The sequence below is a fragment of the Ursus arctos genome, unplaced genomic scaffold, assembly GCF_023065955.2.
Source record: "Ursus arctos isolate Adak ecotype North America unplaced genomic scaffold, UrsArc2.0 scaffold_6, whole genome shotgun sequence".
In the NCBI taxonomy this organism is placed as follows: domain Eukaryota; kingdom Metazoa; phylum Chordata; class Mammalia; order Carnivora; family Ursidae; genus Ursus; species Ursus arctos.
In genome coordinates, this window is record NW_026623078.1 from 7140302 (window position 1) to 7161750 (window position 21449).

Genomic DNA, 21449 nt, shown 5'->3' on the forward strand with positions numbered 1-21449 from the left:
TTTGCTATGCTCCAAAAAAATAAAAACAAACCAAAAAAACTGGCTCTGATGAAAGCAGAATTTGAAAATTTTGAAATGCATCAAGTAGTTTGTAATGAAAACCAAAAGATAAACTAGAAACTGAGTCATAAAGAAATACATGAAACTCTTACTAAGTTGTATTTCAAAATAAAGTCTATCTAAAGTACAAACATATCTGGAACATAGCAGCAACAACTTCCTACAATTCAAATCATAAGTGTGATGAATTTTTAAAAATCATCTTCCCAATATATGAAGATAAAATCAAATGAAGGGAAAAAAAGCATAATCTCATTTGTTTTGTTATGTTCCACTCTCCTAAAACATTAATGATGCAGTATATTAAATTCAACTTTTGAATCCTTTAGACATTTCCCAAAATAACACATTCATAATTTTCTTCAATGCCTCCTTCATATCTTTATTTCGGAAGTTGTAAATCGGGGGATTAAAGAATGGGGTTGCCAAAGCATAGAACAAGGTCACAAACTTGTGCATCCCAGGATAGTCCACAGAACCTGGGCTAACATACATCACCATGACTGAGCCATAGAACAGACGTACCACAGCAAGGTGGGAGGCACAAGTAGAGAAAGCCTTATGCCTTCCTGAGCCTGGGGGTATTTCCAGCACCACACTCAGGACACAGATGTAAGTGCCAAGGATGTATGGGAAGGTGAGAAAGATGATGAGAGAGCTAATGATACCACAGATCAGAGTAATTCCAGATACTGAAGCACAGGACAATGCCAGCAAAGGTGCAAGATCACAGAGAAAATGGTCGATGGTGTTTGGACCACAGAAAGGCACCTGAGATATTAGAGTCAAAGGAGTCAGTAACCAGAGAAAGCCCCCCGCCCAGCAGAAGACCACTAACCAAGCACATAGGGGGTAGGTCATAATGGTGGAATAGTGCAAAGGTCTACAAATGGCAAGAAATCGATCAAAAGACATCACTGACAGAAATAAGCCCTCAGCAGCACACATGGAGAAGAAGAAGTAGAACTGGAGCAGGCAGCGGGCATAGGAGATGCTCTTGGTCTGGGAGATAATGTTGGCCAACATTTTGGGCACATCAGAACTGACATAGCAGATCTCCAGGAAAGAGAAGTTGGCCAGGAGGATGTACATGGGTGTGTGGAGTTTCTGGCTTGACCACACAGCACAGATGATGGATGTGTTCCCCATGAGAGTCAGAAGGTAGATGAGGGAGAAGATGACAAAGAGGAGGACCTGGATGTCTCTGCGACAGGGAAATCCCAAGAGGATGAACTCACTCCCAGACTCAGACATGTTAGTAGTCTCCAAGGTCCTCATTAGTCTGACCTGTGGAAGTGACAGAGACAGTAGGAACCACAGAAATATTTACACTATTTTTCTTCTTCCTGGTAAAGCGATACATGTTTATTTTCCTCAATTCAGGCTTGTGATATTACTATCTTCCCTTTGGAAGTGTGAGTTGTTCTTTCCTCTTCATTTCCTTCCTCCCTTATTTATTCAATAATAATTTATTTTGCATATATTCTTGCCAGGCATTCTTCTAAGAGATAGGAAGAAGACGATAAATAGAAACGTAAAGTACCTGTTCTTTGGAACTTATGTCAAATATCTTTTGTTCAAAGCAACTTCAAACAATACATGCGTGGCTCCAGAATTTCTACATAAAGGGAGTTTAGGAGCTTCAATCTGATTGGAAGAGAGCTAAGTAGATTTACCTTGGAACCTAATTTGCATAAAAAGGAAATTGTTTTTATTTAGATTATACGTCCATTTGTGGCAACTTCTTGGAGAGCTGATACAGAACATGGAGTGATGTTAGCATCCCTCCACCTATATCATGGTGCTGCCACTCACACAGTAACAACAGCATATGACAAATCAAAACAAAATAATTTCTTGTCATGTAAGACATGATTATACTCAGAAAAAATAAGGAAAGGCTTTTGAAAAGAGACATGGACTTTAGCAAAAGAGCAGCAGTGGAGGCAGAAGCTTAATAGCATATAATAATAATGTGAAAAGATTTGGATACAAGACGTTATGTTTAAAGAAAAGTCCAAGACAGTGGAAATTAGAATACTTGTAAGAATAGTGAGATAAAAATTTCAAAGATGGGGCCATGCGGCCAAGGTCTAGTTCAGGCTTAATTTCCTAGTCAGTGGAAAACAACTGGAGCTAGTCTAGTAGAAGAGTAAAAGGATCAAAGGTTTATGGAAGCTACACTTGTAAGATAAGTTCTCAATTAGAAGGTAAAGAATTTAGCAGGAAACTATTAGAAAGCTATTTCAGTAGACCAGGGAAAAAGCGTGAAGAGTCTGAACTAGGGTACTATAGAAGCAAAGAGATAGCAAGAATGGATTCAAGAGACGTGCAATGGTAGAAACCTAAGCTCGTGGACTTTAAAATCCGCAGAGGCAATTAAATGCTGCTCAAGGAGCCAAGAAGACACAGAAAAGTGAGACTGCCTATTCCATTTGCCCGTCATACTCTTCAGCTCTCTTCTGATTATCCTTGACTATTGTATTTCATTAACTAAATTAGCTTCCACTTACAGAGTTTTCTCCTCCTACAAGCCACACACAATGGGTGTTGATTTGCTGTTGTCACCTGTGTGAAAGAGCATAGAAAACAAGAGAGTTGTCTAAATTATTGCCACAGTGTCAAAGAAAAATGATCCCATTTACCTATCAGCTGAGAATACAGTTCTTTTGAAGATGAGCTGCAAAGACAAGATGATAACTTGACAAAAACATTTCCCTAATCCCATGTCTAATATGGTTTATATAATAGAAATGGTATTTATAAAGGAAAATAATCATGAATTTTTTTGCCCTTTTTCATAGCAATATATACAACAAAATGGACACTGAGACAGGAAAGAAGTCACTGTTCCATGTGCCCAGACGTACTTATCCCAATGCAGCCCAGAAGTCAGGGTGTCAGCTCCTTGGTAGAACACTTTTTGGTACCTTTTTTACAAAGACCCCTTTCAGGTTTTACTCAGAGAATAGAGCAAGGCACAAATCTCTCCCTCCCCCATTACTTATCCCTTCCAGACTGTGAAGCCTATCTCCAGAGACCTCAACCCCAGGAGCAATGGAAGCAATTATTGTGCATCATACAAACCCGGGGCATGTTTCATCTTCAGTGATTATCATATTGGAGATGAAAACTACATGAATGTGCACACACTCATCTGTGCAATCACACACACACACACACGCGCACACACACACACACACACGCACACACGCATACACACATTCTAAACTATCACAGTATTATTCCCTCCAGAGTTCCCTCTCCTAAACTTAATAAATTACTTTTTAGCTAACAAAATTTTTTGAAATGATATGCACATTACTTTCAAGCTTTGTTAGAAAGAGTCTCCCATTCCTGTTGTCCAAACGGCAGTTTAAAGATCTTGTCCACCATATACAGAATGAGCTTATCCTTAAACATCCACAGAGCTACCAATTTCCATTGCCACCAGCAATTATTAAGAGTCTCAAATTCTCCACATCTCAGCCACACTTGTTATTCCCTCCCTTCCTCATGTCCTTTTTTTTCTTTTCTTTTTTTTTCTGACCTAGACATTATGAAGTAGTATCTCACTATGGTTTTGATTTGCATTTTCCTAATCACTTATATTAAACCTCTTTTCATGTAACTATGCCTAACCCAACATCACAAGTATTTATGCCTTTTTTCTCAGAGAGTTTTACAGCTTTATCTCTTACATTTAAGCCTATGGACCATCTTGAAATAATTTTTGTATGTGGTGAGAGATAGGAGTCCAACTTCATTCTTTTGCATATGCATACCCAGTTGTCCCAGCACCACTGTTGAGACTATCCCCCACCACCACCACCTAGGGACTTATCTCAGCACTCTTGTTGAACAATAAACAATAAATATAAGGATTTATTTCTGGATTCTCAATTCTAAATATATATGTCTATTATCATGCTAGTACCACCAGCTAGTACAAGATTATTGTATCTTTGTAGTAAGCTTTGAAATCAGGAAGTGAGAGTCCTTCAACTTACCATTTCCATATGAATTTTAAAGTCAAGTCATTAATTTATTTTTTTTAGGTAAAACAAATGATACACTTTATGTATTTTCACTAAGTTTTTCACACATAATATTTTATAACTTTATATAATTTTCTAAAGTTATCCTTCCCAAACTTAAAAATAACAATATTAATGTGATTGGGCCTAAGAACACATGAAGTAAAAACTTAGAGAATTGCAAGGAGGGAGAAAGAAAGAAATCCACTATTATGGTTAAGTTAAACATCTCTTTTTCAGTAACTGATAGATTAGGCAGGCAGAAAATCGGTAAAGACACCGTTTACCTGAATAGCACTATCAATAAACCAAATCTATATGACATTTATAAAATATCCCAACCAACAACAGAATACACATTCTTCCCGAATGTGCATAGAACATTATTCGCCAAGATAGACCATATTCAGGGCCACAAAACACACCTTAACAAAGTTTAAAAGAATAGAAATATTACAAAGTATGTTATCAGACCACATTGAAATTCAAGTAGAAATCAATAACAGAAAGATAACTGGAAAATTCCCAAATATTTGGAACTTAACATACTTCTGTTCTACACATGTGGCAACAAAGCCGTCTCAAGAGATTTGAAACCATTTTAAACTGAATGAAAATGAAAATATATCCCATCAAAACTTGAGAGATGCAGCAAAATCAGTATTTAGAGGGAGGTTTATAGCATTAAATGCATCTATTAGAAAAGAACAAATATATAAAATTAATTATATACTATTCTACCTTAGGAAATCTAGAGAAAGAACAATTTAAGCCTAAGACAAGCAGAAAAAATTAATAAAATTCAAAGCAGAAATCAATTGAATTGGAAACAAAAAAATAGATAAAATCAATGAAACAAAAACTAGTTCTTTGAAAATATTATTAAAAATTAGTAAACCTCTAGCCAGGCTAAGCAAGTTTAAAAAAAATGGAGCAAGAAGATGTAGATGGACATTAAAAGAATAGTAAAGAAACTATAAGTTTATGTCCGCAAATTTAATAATTTAGATGAAATGAACAAATTCCTCAAAAGACACAAACTATAATTCACACAAGGAGAAATAATCTGAATATATCTATATGTATACATCTAGTACCTATTACTATATATTTAAAAAGTACAATAAACTTTAAAAAACATTATCAACAAGATCAAATGATTTTACTCGTGAATTAACAAATAAATGATACCAACTTTCCTCAATATATTTCAGAAAATACAAACAGAGGGAACATTTCCTAATTCATTCTATGGGCTCACCATTATACCATCATCCTATTCCCAAATCCAGATAAAGGCATTACAACAAAGGGAGAGGTACAGGTGGAAAATAAGCACATGAAAAGATGCTCCACATCACCCATCATTAAGGAATTATAAATCAACATAATGAGATACCATGACAAGCCATTAACAAGAACGGCCAAAAGCCAAAAACTGAGGATAACAACTGCTGACAAAGATGTCAGCAACAAGAACTGCCATTCACTGGCCATTCGCTGGGAATGCAAAATGATCCAGCCACCCTGGAAGACAATCTGGCAGTCTCCTCCAAACTAAACTTAATTATACCATACTATCCAGCAATTGCACTCCCAGCCATTCACCACAGGCTGATTCAAAAACATACGCCCACAAAGAAGACCTGCACACAAATACCTACGGTAGCTTTATTCGTAATTACCAAAACCTGGAAGCAACAAAGAAGGCCTTCTGCAGGGGCATGGACAACGAACTCTGATACACCTATACACTGGAATATTTTTCAGTAAAAAGAAATGAGCCATCAGAACATGAAAAAAGATGGAGGTCAAGTCATTAATTTCTGTTGAAGATAACTCAGGGAGTATTGCCACTGAATAGTATTAAATCTTCCAATCCAATTATAGGATCTTTATTTATCTATAGTAACTTCTTGCAACAATGTTTTGTAGTTCTAGTCAGTATTCAAGTCTTGCCTTTTTTTTTCTAAAATAATCTGTCAGATTTTTATTCTTTTTGATATTATTGTAAATAGAATCAGGATGCCTTATATTTCTTTTTCTTGCTGAGGCTTAGAATTTTTAGTACAATGTTAAATATAAGCAGCAAGAACATTTATCCTTGTCTTGTTCCTCATGATAGTGGGTAAGTCTTGAGTATTTCACCATTAAATGTAAGGTTAGTCATGGGTATTTTATAAATGCCCTTTATCAGGTTCAGGAAGTTCCCTCCTATTCCTAGGTCGGTCAGTCTTTCTTTTTCTTTCTTTCTTTTCTTTCTTTCTTTCTTTCTTTCTTTCTTTCTTTCTTTCTTTCTTTCTTTCTTTCAGATTTTTATAATGAAAGAATGTTGGAATTTGTGAAATGCTTTTTTGGTATCTATTGAAATGATCATATATTTTTGTCCTTATTCTATTCATACGGTAAATAACACTAAATGCTTTTCAAAGTGAAATAACCTTGCATTCCTGTGATAGATCCCACGGGTCATGGCGTATTAACCTTCTTATATATTACTGGATTTGTTTTGCTAGTATTGTTTTGAGATATTTTTTGTCTAGCTCATAAGGGATATTGGTCTGTAGTTCTATTTACTTCTTTACTTGACAACTTTGTCTAGTTTCAGTCTCAGACTAATACTGGCCTCATAAAATGAGTGAGAAAGATGACTTCCTCTCCTTTATTTTTGAAATTCTCTTCCTCCATTATTACCTCCTTTTGTGTTAAATATATATTTCTTAGTATACCACTTTCATTCCCCTTTTGTTTCTTTTGGTGTATTTTTAGAGATATTTTCTCAGTGGTTCCATCTTAAAACAATCTATGTGGATTAGTTTCAACTTAATTTCAATAGGATAAAAAAACTTGGCTTCAGTGTACCTCCTTTCCCTCCTTTCTGCTTTTGTTGTCATACAGATGACATGTTTATACATTATAAACTCACTGACACGGTTTTATAATTATTGCTTTATGCAGTTGTTTTTTTAATCAGAAGAGAAAAAGAGTTACAAGTAAAAATACATTTATACTGAATTTTATATTTACCTTCATTGTTATCTTTATTGGTGTTCTTTACTTTTTTTTTATTATGTTCAGTTAACCAGCATATAGTACATCATAAGTTCTTGTTGTAGTGTTCAACGATTCATTAGTTGTGTATAATACTCAGCTCTCATCCCAACACATCTCCTCCTTAATACCCATCACGGTAACCCCCATCCCCCACCCTTCTCCCTTCTGTAACCCTCAGTTTGTTTCCCGGAGTCCAGAGTCTCTCATGGTTTGTCTTCCTCTCTGATTTCTTCCCCTTCAGTTTTCCCTCCCTTCCCTGAGGTCCTCCCCATCTTTCCTTATGTTTCACATAGGAGTGAAACCATATGATCATTGTCTCTCTGCTTGACCTATTTCACTTAGCATAATCCCCTCCAGTTCCATCCATGTTGATGCAAATGGTGGGTATTCATCTTTTCTGATGACTGAGTAATATTCCATTGTATATATGGACCACATCTTCTTTATCTTTACTTTTTAACAGATTCAAGTCTAGTCTTTTCTTGTCTACCTGAAGGACTTCTTCTAATATTGCTGTAATGCAAGTTTGCTAGCAACAAATTATCTCCATTTTTGTTTGTGGATGTCTTCATTTTTTCCTTATTCTGTAAAAGATAGGTTTACTAGATATAAGATAACTGGTTGACAATCTTTCTCTTTCAGTCCATTTGAAAATGTCAATTCACTCCATTTTGCTTTCCATGGTTTTGAATGAGAGGTCAGCTGTTAATCTTATTTAGGATCACTTCTATGTGATGAGTTGTTTTTCTTTTGCTGTTTTCAAAATTTTCTGTCTTCTTCTTTCAAGATATTGACCCTGATGTGTTTAGACATGGATCTTTTTGAATTTATCCAGCTGAAATTTATTAAGCTTCTTCTATGTGTTAATTCATATTTTTCATCAAATGTGGCGTATATTATTTCTTCAAGTATTTTCCTCCCCCTTTTTATCTCTTTTCTTGTTCTTGGACTCCCATTAGATATTGGTTGCCCAATAGTACCCTACAGTTCTCTGAAACTGTTCGTTTTTCTTCATTTGTCTTTCTTTTAATTCCTAGTTTGGATTATCTCAATCTATTTTCAAATTTGCTGATTCCTTCTTCTGCATACTCAAATATCCCATTGAACCCATCTATTAAATATTTTTGTCACTGTACTTTTCAACAAAGAGTTTCCATCTGGTTCTTTTTGATAATTTGCATCTCTTTTTTAATATTCTCTACTTGGTGAGATATCATTCTCATAATTTCCTTTAATTGTTTATTTTTTTAAATTTTTTTTAAAGATTTTATTTATTTGACAGAGAGAGACACAGCGAGAAAGGGAATACCAGCAGAGGGAGTGGGAGAGGGAGAAGCAGGCCTCCTGACGATGCGGGGCTCGATCCCAGGACCCAGGATCATGACTTGAGCCCAAGTCAGATGCTTAATGACTGAGCCACCCAGGTGCCTCCCCTTTAATTCTTTAGATATAATTTTCTTCAAATCTTTGAAGTTGTTTATAAAAGCTTATTTAAACTCTTTGCCTAGTAAGTCCCACATGTGGGATAGTTTCTATTGACTGCTCTTACTATTATTATTATTTAAATTCAATTATTGAAAGTATAGTACATCATTAGCTTTTGGTATAATGTTCAATGATTCATTATTTGCATATAACACCCAGTGCTCATCACATCTATGGGCCATACTTTTCTGTTTCTTTGCATGTCTTTTTTTTTTCCATCTAAAACTGGATATTTTAAATAACATAATGTGGCAACTCTGAAAATCAAATTTCCCCCACTCTTCCAGGTGTTGCTTTTGTTTCATGTGGTTGTTCTTGCAGCTGATGATGATGTTTGTTTCTTCAATGACTTTTTTTTTTATAATTCTATAAAGTCTGTATCACCTCTTATATGTAGCTCCTGAAGTCTCTGTTTGGTTAGCTTAGTGGTCAGATCATAATTGCACAGAGATTTCCTTTAATGCCTTTAACCAAAAGGTTATCCTCTCTTTGCAGAGGGACTCCGTGTTAGGACAACACTTCAGTGTTCCAGGAGTTTATAACTGCTTTAACTCCCATTTCCTATTTGTGTGGGGCCTCATATGCAGCCTCAAGTAAAACATTGTGGCCTTCTTAAGTCTTCTTTGGAAAAGTGCATAGCCCTTCACATACGGGTGACCTTCTAGATCCCCAGGAATACACTGAGATATTTCAAAGATCACTATAGACATCTCAGTCCCTAGACCTAATTTATAAGGTTTTTTTTTTCCTTTCCAGCTTCCCATTTGTCCCAGCTAATAGCACTGCTCCAAACAGCTGTAATGTTGAATAACTACCTTCACTATATTCAAAAATATCCTGAGATAGGGCTTTTCCCACTGATCAAACTCTGCTTCAAGCCAAATAACGAGTACTACACATAGGGTTTTTCCAGGGAGCTGTAAGATGGGCCAAATAGTGAGAGTTCTTTGGTGATGGGGCTTTTTGAGGAGTTCCAAACCTAGTCTTCCTTCTCTAGTGCCTGCTACTCTGTTGGTTTTCACAGATTCCATGGTTTAAGGCTACTGGCTTTTAAGGCTATTGGGAAAGCGGGCAGAGTGAGAATAACACCAGTTAAAATGCCACAAATTTAACTCTTCTTACCAAAATTCGTCTCTTTTATTGAAAAAATATTCTTGAATTGTTGCAAGCCTTTGGTTACTTTCCAGATTTATGACAAAACTTGTTTTGATAATTCTTGCTTGATGCTTTTTTGAAGGAGTGGGTTTTTGAAGGCCCTTACTCTTCCATTCTGCAAGTCCCTTTCTAAATTTCTAACCTCTTACAATACAATAATATGAGTTATATAATGACTTGAATGTTACGTAGTGAAACTGTTTTAATAATATCATAGAAGCAAAGCCATAGCCAATTCTGCCTGTAAGGGTGAATATAAAATGTAATAGAAAGGTCATGGCATTTGAGTTAGATATTGAAAAAAAAGTAGAAGATACTTGCACATATATTCTAGGAAAACAACTCAAAGGAAGACATAAAAAAATAGAATCAGTCCCATAGTAATATAGGCAGAAAGCAAACGTAAAGCACTTGAGTTCTACAATATAAGAGAACAGAGTGTCGACTAAGGAAGAGTGACCAGAGAATTATGAAGATACCCATTCTCGTGATCCCTTTACTTTGGTGATCCCTTTAATTTTGCTGTCACCCTACACCAATGTCACCTACAGTTTTCATCATGTTGTTGCTGAGAACAGATTCTATGCTTTATTCTTATTCTTGCCTCCTAAGACATGAAGAATGAATTCTTTCACCATTTCGACAATTTTCTATTACATTCTTCCTTTTTGCCAGGAATTATTCTAGGTGTGGGCAATAGAGAAGTAAATAAAGGCACAAGACAAAACCTTTGTTCTCATAGAGCTTATGCTCTGGAGAGGACAAGAGAATGACAATAAAGAGGTACAGAATTCCATTTACTGTTAAGTGATACAAACAAAATAGAATAAGGAAAGGGAAGCGGTTGATGTGTATTTCAAACAAGGTGGTCAATAAAGTGTTTTTGAAAGAGACGGAGATTAGAATTGAATGAAGCAAGGAACCAAGATATATGAATACCTGGAAGAAGAATATTCCAGGCAGAAAAAGCTTTCTAGCACATAGACCCTCAAGGTGGAGCAAAACTAGCATGTTCAAGGTACATTTCCCGTGCGACTGGCTTGGAGTGAATGAGAATAAGATCATTAAGGTAGCCAGAGCCTGGAATATGTAGATCTTGTAGGCTACAGTAAAGATGATGAGTGTATCTTAAGAAGATATTACTGATAATAATGATAGCCGTAGTAATCATTTTTATAGTTTGCTGCAGCAAGGGAGAATATCCCAAATGAACCACAGGACATCTCAGTAAGAACCTGGAGAGGTTTTATAAGATTTGAGCTTTATGTGATTTGAGGGAAAGTTCACCAAAATGGGAATCTGTTTTAGATAAGCTGCTGTCAGAAAGTGAGCAATTTAGTGATTGGCATCTTAGGTATTTTTACCTAGAAGGTGGGGGGAATTAAGCAAGACTGGAGTTGTCAACAGTAAAGAAGCAGGAGTCACTCACACAAGTGGGGAGAAGGTGACGTTCAGTTATTTTTGTGGTTTTTAGAGGGCCCTTGTCTTTGTCTCTCTTCACATCTGATTACAAAATGATGTTGGTTTGTCTTAATCCACCATAGTCACGGAGTAACCTTATCTGATACTTTATGCAGATACTCAGGCTTAGTGGGGAACACTACAGCATAGCACTCAGGCACTGGTTCTCTGCACTATATTTTTCTCTTTCTCAGTAATAATAGGAAATGCTTACTTTGTATTAAAAATGTGTCAGGCTTTATATATAAATGTATCTGCCTTACAAATAAACTCATTTAATCTTCATCTCAACCATATTAAGTAAATAATATTACTATTCCAACTTTAAAAATGACGAAACTGAGAGCAAAGTAAATCCATTAAAAATTACAGACTTCCTAGGGCAGTTCACAGTAATCATTCTTAAGACCAAGTCTCCTGAAGAGGCAGGTGCCGAATGGGAGGAACAACTACTCTAGAGCTGTCTCCTTCTCAGCTACAAAATGATTCCCCAAGAAGGAAAAAAAAAAGACAGAATTCACATTCTGCTTATAATTGCTCTTTGAGCTAGCAATGACAAAGTGAGCTGCCCTGCATCTTCACATTGCAGAGCTCACTGCCACTCTCCTCTCCCTGTGTGGGTGAACATTATTTTTTACAATAATATGATACAGAAGATAGTAAGAGTAGACTTAGACTCAAAATTATTTTATTCTTCTCCCTGTTGCAGACAGGAAAGTGCAATAGTCACTATTCAAACCTGAAAAGAAATATGAACTAGTACACTACCACCCATCCAACCATTTATTTCTGCTGATTCTGTTATCATTCCATGTATGACATCTCATTCTGTTTGCTCAAGGAAGAAAAAATATTTGAAGACTTTTCAAAATATTTCAAAAATTTTTGAAAATTAGGAGCAGTCACCAAATGACAGATCCAAGAATCTCGAGGAATAAAATGCATAATAAATACCCATACATGTGAACCCAGAAAAATAATATTTAAACTGCTGTGAAACTATAGGCCAATATCTTTGATGACTATAAAAGCAAATTTTCTCAACAAAATACTAACAGATGTAATTCAACAGCACATTAAAAGAATCATACACCATGATCACGGGAATTTTCCCCAGGATGCTGGGAAGATTCAACATATACAAATCAATATATGTATATGAAATATATATATATATATATATATATATATATATTATATAAATGTATATAATATATATAATAGGTTAGGTAGGATTTATGTTACACACAGTAATAGAATATATAAAATATATATTATACATTAATATTTATTATATATATTTAAATATATTTAAAATACAAGTTATATTCTACTTTACGTGTTTTATGTATTTTATGATAGAATATTATTCAGCCATAAAAAAGGAAATACTGAAAAGGAAATTTGTGACATCCTTGAATATTGAAAGCATTATGCTGAGTGAAATAAGTCAGACAGAGAACAATAAATATTGTATGTTCTCACTTACATGTAGAATCCAAAAAACCCCAACCCATAAAAACACAAAACAGATTGGTGGTTATCAGAGATAAAGAGTGGAGAAAATGGGTGAAGGTGGTCAAAATATGCAAACTTCCAAGTTATAAGATGAAGAAGTTCTAGGGATCTAAAATACAGCATGGTGACTATACTCAACCGTATATTATAATTGCATATTCAAAAGTTGCTAAGAAAATAGATCTTAAAAGTTTCCAACACAAGAAAAAGAAAATTTTGTAACTATGTGTAGTCATGGCTATAAATTAAATTTAGTAGTAATCATTTTCCACATATACATATATCAAATCATTATGTTTTACAACATAAATTTGTATAATGTTATAAGTTAATTATATCTCAATGAAACTGGAAAAAATAAAATAGAATAAGGGAATATTTCACAAATATCTTTTCTTATCAGAAGGGAGAACTTTACTATGTATGGGAATATATATACTATGCTTGTGTTTGTCTCTCTGTGTATTTTTAGATCTATTTTTTTAAAAGATCAAAAGTGCCCCTCAACTCCCTCCAGTTGAATTCTATAGTTTAACACATCAGTTCAACTATCTGGGGTGGTAACGTCCACCCAATGAAAGTAGAATAAATTCTTGCTCCCAAATTATAATTCTGGCAGACCTCAGTGTCAAGAAAATTCTTTGTGCATTCAAACATCAAAGGCTTTCAATGAATAAATCACTCAAAAAACTGGCTGTTATGCCGACTAGGATATCAATTTTCATGACTCAAAAAGTGCTGTTACCACGTAAAAGACAAAAACACATCTCCACCTTACAGAAATGATGCTGGGAAAGTGAGCAAACTTCAAGTCATAAACCCTCGTGAAACTTTTTGCTCATGGATGCTGTGTAGCCAATAATAAATTGTTAACAAGAGTGCAGTCTCATTACAGATGGCTCCAAACCAATAACAGAAGAAAAACATTAGCAAATATCTAAGCACACTCATACCCATGTACACATGCACACATCGACATCAAAGGAATAAAAACGAAAGGGTCCGAAAGTTCGAGTAGCCTCTCTCAGTAATAACTCACGACAAAGAAGAAAGAAAATTTCAACAATCATGCCAACCTTTAGGGTCATTTGCTAATACAGTCTGAAATAACCTAAAGGGCTACATGGGGAGGTGTCTTCTAGAACTGTGGCATTCCATCACATTCCCCATGTTCTCTACTCCTGGAGTTGTTCACCGTGAAATGGAATTTACTTATCAGTGTCATATTAGAAGCACAGAGTGAACCGGGGAGAAAACTTGTTACTATAAAGAACGAATAACCCCTTTCAACCCATGGAGCGAGTCAACAGGAATGAGCATGAGAAATCTGATGCCATGACTCTGATACTGACCTATAGGAGAATCTAAAACTTGCCACAGACTCAAATAATGAATAAAACTGAAGGTAAAAGAACAAGAAAATAAATAAGAAGCTCATGTCCCAGGTCAGCTGGTGTTGCTATAGTGACTGCACCATCAAAAGAGTAATCTGTCCAAACAACAAAACACATTTGTTCTAATAGCATGAGAGTATCTATCTGATCACCACTAGGGAGCCTCAGCCCCAAAGGCCCATCAAGGGGCTCCTGAGGGAAGGGAACATTGGCACATAACTGACAATCTTCTCTCATGAACTCTCACTTCTGGAATTCACAAGGGACTATATCCCCAAGGAGGAATCGAACACAGATTCCAGAGAAACATAGATAAGTCTCCTGTTGTGCAACAAATATGCCAATTTCTCTCCAAAGCAGTATCGTGCCTCCAGCAACGTAAGCACCCTCTCTGGGCTGCTCTCTGCCAAGGACGTCGTGCCCTCCATCGTGCTTGCCTTCTGCAGCAGTGAAAGCAGAAGGTCTGTAAGGAGGTAGGTTGAGAAGACATGCAAGCATAGGACAGCTCTTAGGTGGGCCCTGTAGCTCTGCCTTCTTTTATGTGTTTGTGAAACAATAGCACCTCACGTTACATGAAGAATGTGAGGAGGTTCGTCTTTACAACTGAAGGGCTGGCAGTCAGGAAATGAGAGAGATGAGGATGATGAAGTTTGGAAAGTCCGACCTTATTAACCAGGAGGTGCATCCAGTCAGAACCAGGTCTTTGGGGGCAACAGCATGTTAGTGAAGTGACATCTGGAAATGACTGACAAAGCGGCTCTGAGGAGCAGGCCAGATAAAACTTTAGCTCTCTCCGATTTTAGCAGAGTGTGGCTCTGCCACAGAGCAGATGCGCAGGCATCGTGAGGAGGGAGAACAACCTGACCGAGCACTGCTGGGTGGTGGGTTCACTCCCTCATGGCTTACAAAGCCCTTGCCAACCTCATATACATTAAGCACCAAATACTCCCTTTAGACCTCTTTCCCGGGGTTTCTTTGGCTTCTGGGTTTCTCTGAATTCCTGACATAGAGGAATTGCTCACAGCTTGTTTTACCCAAACATGATCCAGTCACAGACCCAAGAGGAGCCTTACGGAGAAGTGCGAAGTAGAAAATCCTGAATTACTCTGATCTCTTGTGTCACTAATTCCAATCATCAAGATCATCCTCTGGAAAGTAATGCATTTTATAACTAATACAATAAATATTCTTTGCTGGAATACTTTTATTAAAAGCATCTGGATCTCTATTCTGTACTTATATTTTATGAAAAACCATCACCACTCAATCAAGTCGCTTGGGGCACTTAGGCCCAAATGATGACTGTCCCTCAGTAATGGAAGGGATCCTAAAATAAATTAATAAGTTAAGACCAGACGACTAACAACAGAATTGTGGGCAATTTCATAGGCTTTGTTTTGCTTTTCTCACCCTGGAAATCACACACATCTAAGTCTAACTCAGAGAAGGAAGTTTCCACAAAGATTCTCTTCAACTGCCCAAAACACCGCCAACCTTCCACACCTAGAGTAGGATGAGGGTGACAGAGGGGTGAGGAAGTAGACGGGGAATCCTTGTCCAGTGGGAAAGTTTATGGCTGTCACCATCGTTCTTGGTTCCCAGAGGCGTCTGCTTGGCACTATCTGACATTTGGGAGTCTCTGCCTCTATCCATAAGCCAGAAGATTAGAGGCCTTTCTAGGACACTTTGTGACACTTCAGGCAAAACCCTCAAAAATCCTTAAATAATACACTGGATATATTGCTCAGTTTTTCTACCTATTAGTAGAGATGTAACCTAGACCCACGTTTTACAGAAGTATTTTAATTTAACAGGTAGAAGACGGAACTGATATGAAACCTATTATGTAGGTGTCTGGGAGTTCAAATTTTTATTGACTTAACAAAACATGATGAACACTGAAGAATGGATGGCACGTTTGATGCTTTTTGTCTCAGTTATCAGACACCAACACTTAGAATTCAACCCTGATTCATAGTTAACAGTGAAATGCATAAAGGTTTCAATGTGTTGTTACCTTTCTCCCTCTTCTGATGCCTACTATTTGTGTCTCTAATTCCAAAGATGTAAGTAATTAAAATTATGTGTCCAATATCAAGGGTCTATATCTCTTAATCTACAGATATAAATACATGATTTTCATACCTACTTACGTTTGTGAGTACCGTCATTAATCTACTCCACGCTGCTTATCGCATAACATTGTCTTTTACTGTGAGAAAATTCTGAAAGAGCAATGAGAGAATACAAAGATTCACAGTCTGATCATACCAAGCACTCTCCAAAGGTCATAGTCTTCAGCACTGTAGTTATATTATTTACTTAATGGAATACTAGAATCTGAGGGAGTTAGGGATCTCCAAAAAGAAAATAATCCTGAGGATGATAGATTAAGGCCATCTTTGTCATTGTCAGTTTTCTTCTCCATCCCTTAGGAAGCCACGAATAAGTCAGGAGTCAGCACAGTGACTGAATTCCTACTCCTGAGTTTTCCATGCTCCAGGGAGGTTCAGGTCCTCCTCTTCATGCTGTTCTTTCTGTCCTACATCCTGACACTGATGGGGAACGGGGCCATTGTCTGTGCAGTGAAGCTGGATCGCAGGCTTCACACCCCCATGTACATTCTGCTGGCCAACTTCTCACTCCTGGAGATCTGTTACATCAACACGACTGTTCCCAGTATGTTAAAGAACTTCCTATCTGAGACCAAAACCACCTCTTTCACAGCTTGCTTCTTCCAGTTCTACTTCTTCTTCTCCATGGGCACCACGGAGACCCTCTTACTGCCCCTCATGGCTTTTGATCGGTACTTGGCCATCTGCCAGCCTCTCCATTATCCTATCATCATGAACAGCCATCTCTGCATGAAGCTGGTGGCCCTGTGCTGGATCACAGCTTTCCTCTGCTATCCGATCCCTATCTACTTTGTCACACAACTCCCCTTTTGTGGCCCCAACACCACTGAGCACTTTGTCTGTGACCCTGGTCCTCTTCTGGCCCTGTCCTGCATCCCTGCCCCTGGATTTGAGCTTTCCTGCTCTATATTGAGCTCTCTTATTATCTTCAGCACCTTCTTCTTCATCCTTGGGTCCTGCACCCTGGTTCTCAGAGCAGTGCTGCGTGTCCCTTCAGCAGCTGGCCGACGTAAGGCCTTCTCCACCTGTGGTTCCCATCTGGCTGTGGTGTCTCTTTTCTATGGATCCATCATGGTGATGTACATCAGCCCAACCTCTGGAAATCCAGGTGGGATACAGAAGATTGTAACCTTGTTCTACTCATCGGTGACCCCACTTATAAACCCACTGATCTACAGTCTCCGAAACAAAGACATGAAATCTGCCTTGGGAAAATTTCATATGTGCACAGAAAGTAGTCAAAGCAAATGAGAGCTCATGAGTTGGTCAAAAATCAAATTGTTTTCCCCATTTCCATTCCCACCTACAAAGTAGGTGTTTATTCATTTGACCCTTGAAACATAGACTCAAATTCATCTATTCCTGCTTTGTTACACAATAGACAACAGTATGCCAAGTTAAATCATACATTGCCCTCAAATCAGGATTTTGTAGATTGTAATTTGAATTAAATGACCTGGATGTCTGACTACCAATACCTGCATATCCATTTATCTGTGATTAAACACACAGTCCCTGGCTTCATGCCTTTCTGACCTCTATTAAGTGCATCCATTTAACAGTTGGCTTTTCTTCCTTAGAAGACTATTCATACCTTTGTAGCTCAGATAAAAAGTAACAAGTGCCAATCAAATCATTACTGAGCCAAAATTTTTATTTAATTGACATCCAAAAGATTGACAATGACCTAAAGCACTGTCTCCCAAACTTGTTTCATAATTAGGGAGCTTTTTTAAAGAACAGATTCTCAGTTTTCTCCAAATCTAAATCAGAATCTTTGAAGTAGGCCCCTGGAAATCCTTATTTTAATGTTAGGTGGTTCTGGTGCACCTGACCAGGACAAATCCACAAGTGATCTTATAGAACCACTATTTTCTTTTATTTTTTATTTTTTTTAAAGATTTTATTTATTTATTTGACAGACATAGAGACAGCCAGCGAGAGAGGGAACACAAGCAGGGGGAGTGGGAGAGGAAGAAGCAGGCTCATAGCGGAGGAGCCTGATGTGGGGCTCGATCCCAGAACACCGGGATCACGCCCTGAGCCGTAGGCAGACACCTAACCGCTGTGCCACCCAGGCGCCCCAGAACCACTATTTTAAATAAATATGTGGCAGAGAGAAATGAAATACTGCATTAGCTGGGAAATTACTTCCAGTTCAGAAAGAATCTAATAAACTTCTTAAAAGAAATGCTGTGATATCAACAGTTCCTTCCATTCTTGTGACTAGTCCTTGAAACTCAACTTCTATATCACAGAAGAGAATTTTGGTATCCAAATAAGGGGTTATTAATCTTTGATTTGGGTGAACATGCAATTAGCTCTAAATTTTATTCTTAGGATACTCTGGGTCAAATTTTGGGTTAAGGCAGGACATCAGAAAGCTAATATGTGGATCAAAATTATTAGATCTGCGAAGAATTGCTTCTCTTGAGTTGTACTTCTATATAATGCCTTTATACTTTGTTGAGAACTGTTATAAAAAGCAGCTATATTGAACCAGAATATATCTCTGTATATCTCTATCTATCATCTATCTATCTGCATCACATACTTTGGGGACCAATGTTCACTGTATTTCTTAAGTTTCGCTAGTATGAATCCCCATTAAAGAAATTATTATAGGACTAAGAGCCATTAATTCAGCTTTCCCTGTGAACCCACTTGTTTTCTTTATACATTTAATGAGAATCATGTAACAGATAATGTTTCCCCAATTTTCACTTTGTTTCCCCGTTCCTCATAACACATTTAGAGGCTTCACTTTAATACCAGCATATGATCTCATCCAAAAATAATCATTCTATTTTTTTCTTTCCAAGTTCATATTTCTCTTATTCTTTCTTTTATTGCACTTTTCTTTTGGTATGTCAGATCCTTAATGGAACAAGATGGAATATAATATAATAAAGGCACATATAAATAAAGCTGTAAATAAATAAACAGTTCCAAGAAGAGCTTATGAAGTGGTAAGGGTTTTATTAAGATGAGATATTTTTATTAAGCCTTCCTCTATATTACTGAGCAGGCTTTCCCAGGAGTTCAGATCAAATATTATTTATTGTGTCCTAGAAGGTTCTAGTTGATCTGATCCTGCCTACCTCATCAGCCTCATATACCATTTACCTTCTGGACAGCCAAATAAACTATTCTGTATTCTTCGAAAATCCCAAACTTTTACCTGTCCTTACATGGGACTTGGTTCGCCTAAAACTTTGCATGGCATATTTTCTGACTTTGAAAGGTCACCTCCTAACAAAGGCATTCTCTAACCATCTCATCTAAATTACTCCCTATCGTACCCTAACATTTTCGATATCATATATTCTGTTTTATTGAGAGATAGCTGACATACAAAGATATGTCAGTTTCAGCTATAAAATGTAAAGATTTGGTATATGTATATATTGCAAAATCATCATCACAGTAAGTCCAATTAACAATCTATCACCACACATAATTACAAATTTTCTTTTCTCCCTTATTCTTTTTTATACTACTACGACTAACTGGAATTGTAGATTTATGTGTTTACCTGATTATTATTGGTCTCCCTCACTAAAATGTAAATTTCACAAAGGCAGGGACTTTATCTTCTACATTGCTGTAATTCAGGGTGCATCACAGAGATAAGTAAATGTTTATGGAATGAATAAATGAAATATACTGATCCCAGAGATGAGCTGAGCGATTTATTTTTGACCATAGCGCTGTCATACCTGCTATCCAAAGAAAAGTGAGAGGTTGAAGGAAAGGGTGACGGAGAATGGAAAAAGAAGTGGATATTTGGGGAAGAGTTCCTCCTGACATGATTGAAATGGGGGGCAGGGGCTGGTCATGAGAAGCAGTACATAAATCCAGTAAACTCTATTATTCAAACAAACTTTCAGGTAACTATCTTGATTACCTGAATTATGTTCTGAAGAAATGCATTTTCTTTGGTTTTGTTCTTTTTATTTCCTTAGAGTTTTCCTCTGAAATGTACAAGATAAAATGCTGGCTGAAATAAGGAGAGAGGGTTTTTCATTTCTATAACTTGATCCAAATAGGATAGTGACTGGAATTTGTAGGACTCTAGAGGGCAGATACTGAGGTGAGTGGCAGTGAGAGCATGGTGCCCTCAGGATCCTGGAAGCAGGGAGAGAGAAATTAAAACAAAGTAAAAAGTATATTCAGCAGCCACGAGGACCAACTACTCCCCAACTGTGGTTTCATCTCACACAGTTTGATGGGAACAAGTCACCTTCCAGAGCAGAGAGTAACCTCTACACATGAATAGATGTCTGTGATAGTGAGAGTCACCTTGGCAAACTGAACCAACTTGAGATCACAGGCCATAGGCTGCTAACACCTGCACTGGTGATAGCTTATGGATGCAGCCTCTGTCTAAGAAAATATTCCTATGTCATTGGCATGAGTAGTGTATGCTGCCATGAAAACACCAGACGTGGAGAATGTGTTTTTATTTTATCGGGCCCTTCTTAAGACTTAGTTATTGCTGATGTTTATGTGATATTTCCTTTAAAAATGAAACTTTAATACAGGGAACTATCAACTAACAATTGGAATGGACAGGCGAAACGTTTCTCAGAACTGGGTTGCTTGAAATTTGACATTAGTGTTCCCATTTAACCCTGTTAGGTGATGTAAATGCCCAAGTGGCCCATAAGAATCTAGGTAGCACATCATACACCTGCACCTACTGAACTATATTCTAGCCAACACCCATGCCTGATAAAAGTTCTTAGCAAATGGGGGTAGCCAGAAGCCTCTTCGATCTGTGAAGAGCTTTCAATTAGCAATAATCGCACCTCAGATGAACCTCATTGGCTATGATACTGCCACTGTGCAAAGCTCAAAACATCTTTGATCTGTAAAGAATGTTTTCAAACACCTACATCTAACATCATACTTAAATGTGAAAGTGAATGCTTTCTCCTAAAATCAGAAACAAGACAAGAATTCTGCTCTTACCACTTCTATTCAACATTGTATTGCAAATGGTAGTACAATCAGGCAAAGCAACAGGCATCCTGATTGAAGAAAGAAGGGGTACTGTCGTTAATTAGACATGACATGATCATCTATGTAGAAAATCCGATGGAATCAACAAAAGAGGTTACTATAACTAATAAGCAAGTCTTTCAAGA

The 21449-nt window shown here is 37.0% G+C and overlaps 2 protein-coding genes and 1 non-coding gene across 3 annotated transcripts; 1 reads left to right on the plus strand and 2 right to left on the minus strand.

Moving 5' to 3' along the window:
- Positions 1–369: 369 nt before the first annotated feature.
- Positions 370–1338, minus strand: LOC113249074 (olfactory receptor 11G2-like). The gene has a single exon (XM_026490629.3). It carries the CDS (start codon positions 1336–1338, stop codon positions 370–372), a length of 969 nt encoding a protein of 322 aa, XP_026346414.2.
- A 13866-nt stretch (positions 1339–15204) lies between these two features.
- On the plus strand, positions 15205–17550 carry LOC113249072 (olfactory receptor 11H6-like). Its single transcript, XM_048215367.1, has 2 exons — positions 15205–15243; positions 16600–17550. The coding sequence occupies exons 1-2, from the start codon at positions 15205–15207 to the stop codon at positions 17548–17550; spliced, it is 990 nt and encodes a 329-aa protein (XP_048071324.1).
- Positions 17551–21020: 3470 nt separating this feature from the next.
- Positions 21021–21155, minus strand: LOC113249087 (U4 spliceosomal RNA). Its single transcript, XR_003313687.2, has one exon. It is a non-coding gene; the product is annotated as a U4 spliceosomal RNA (small nuclear RNA).
- Positions 21156–21449: the final 294 nt, after the last annotated feature.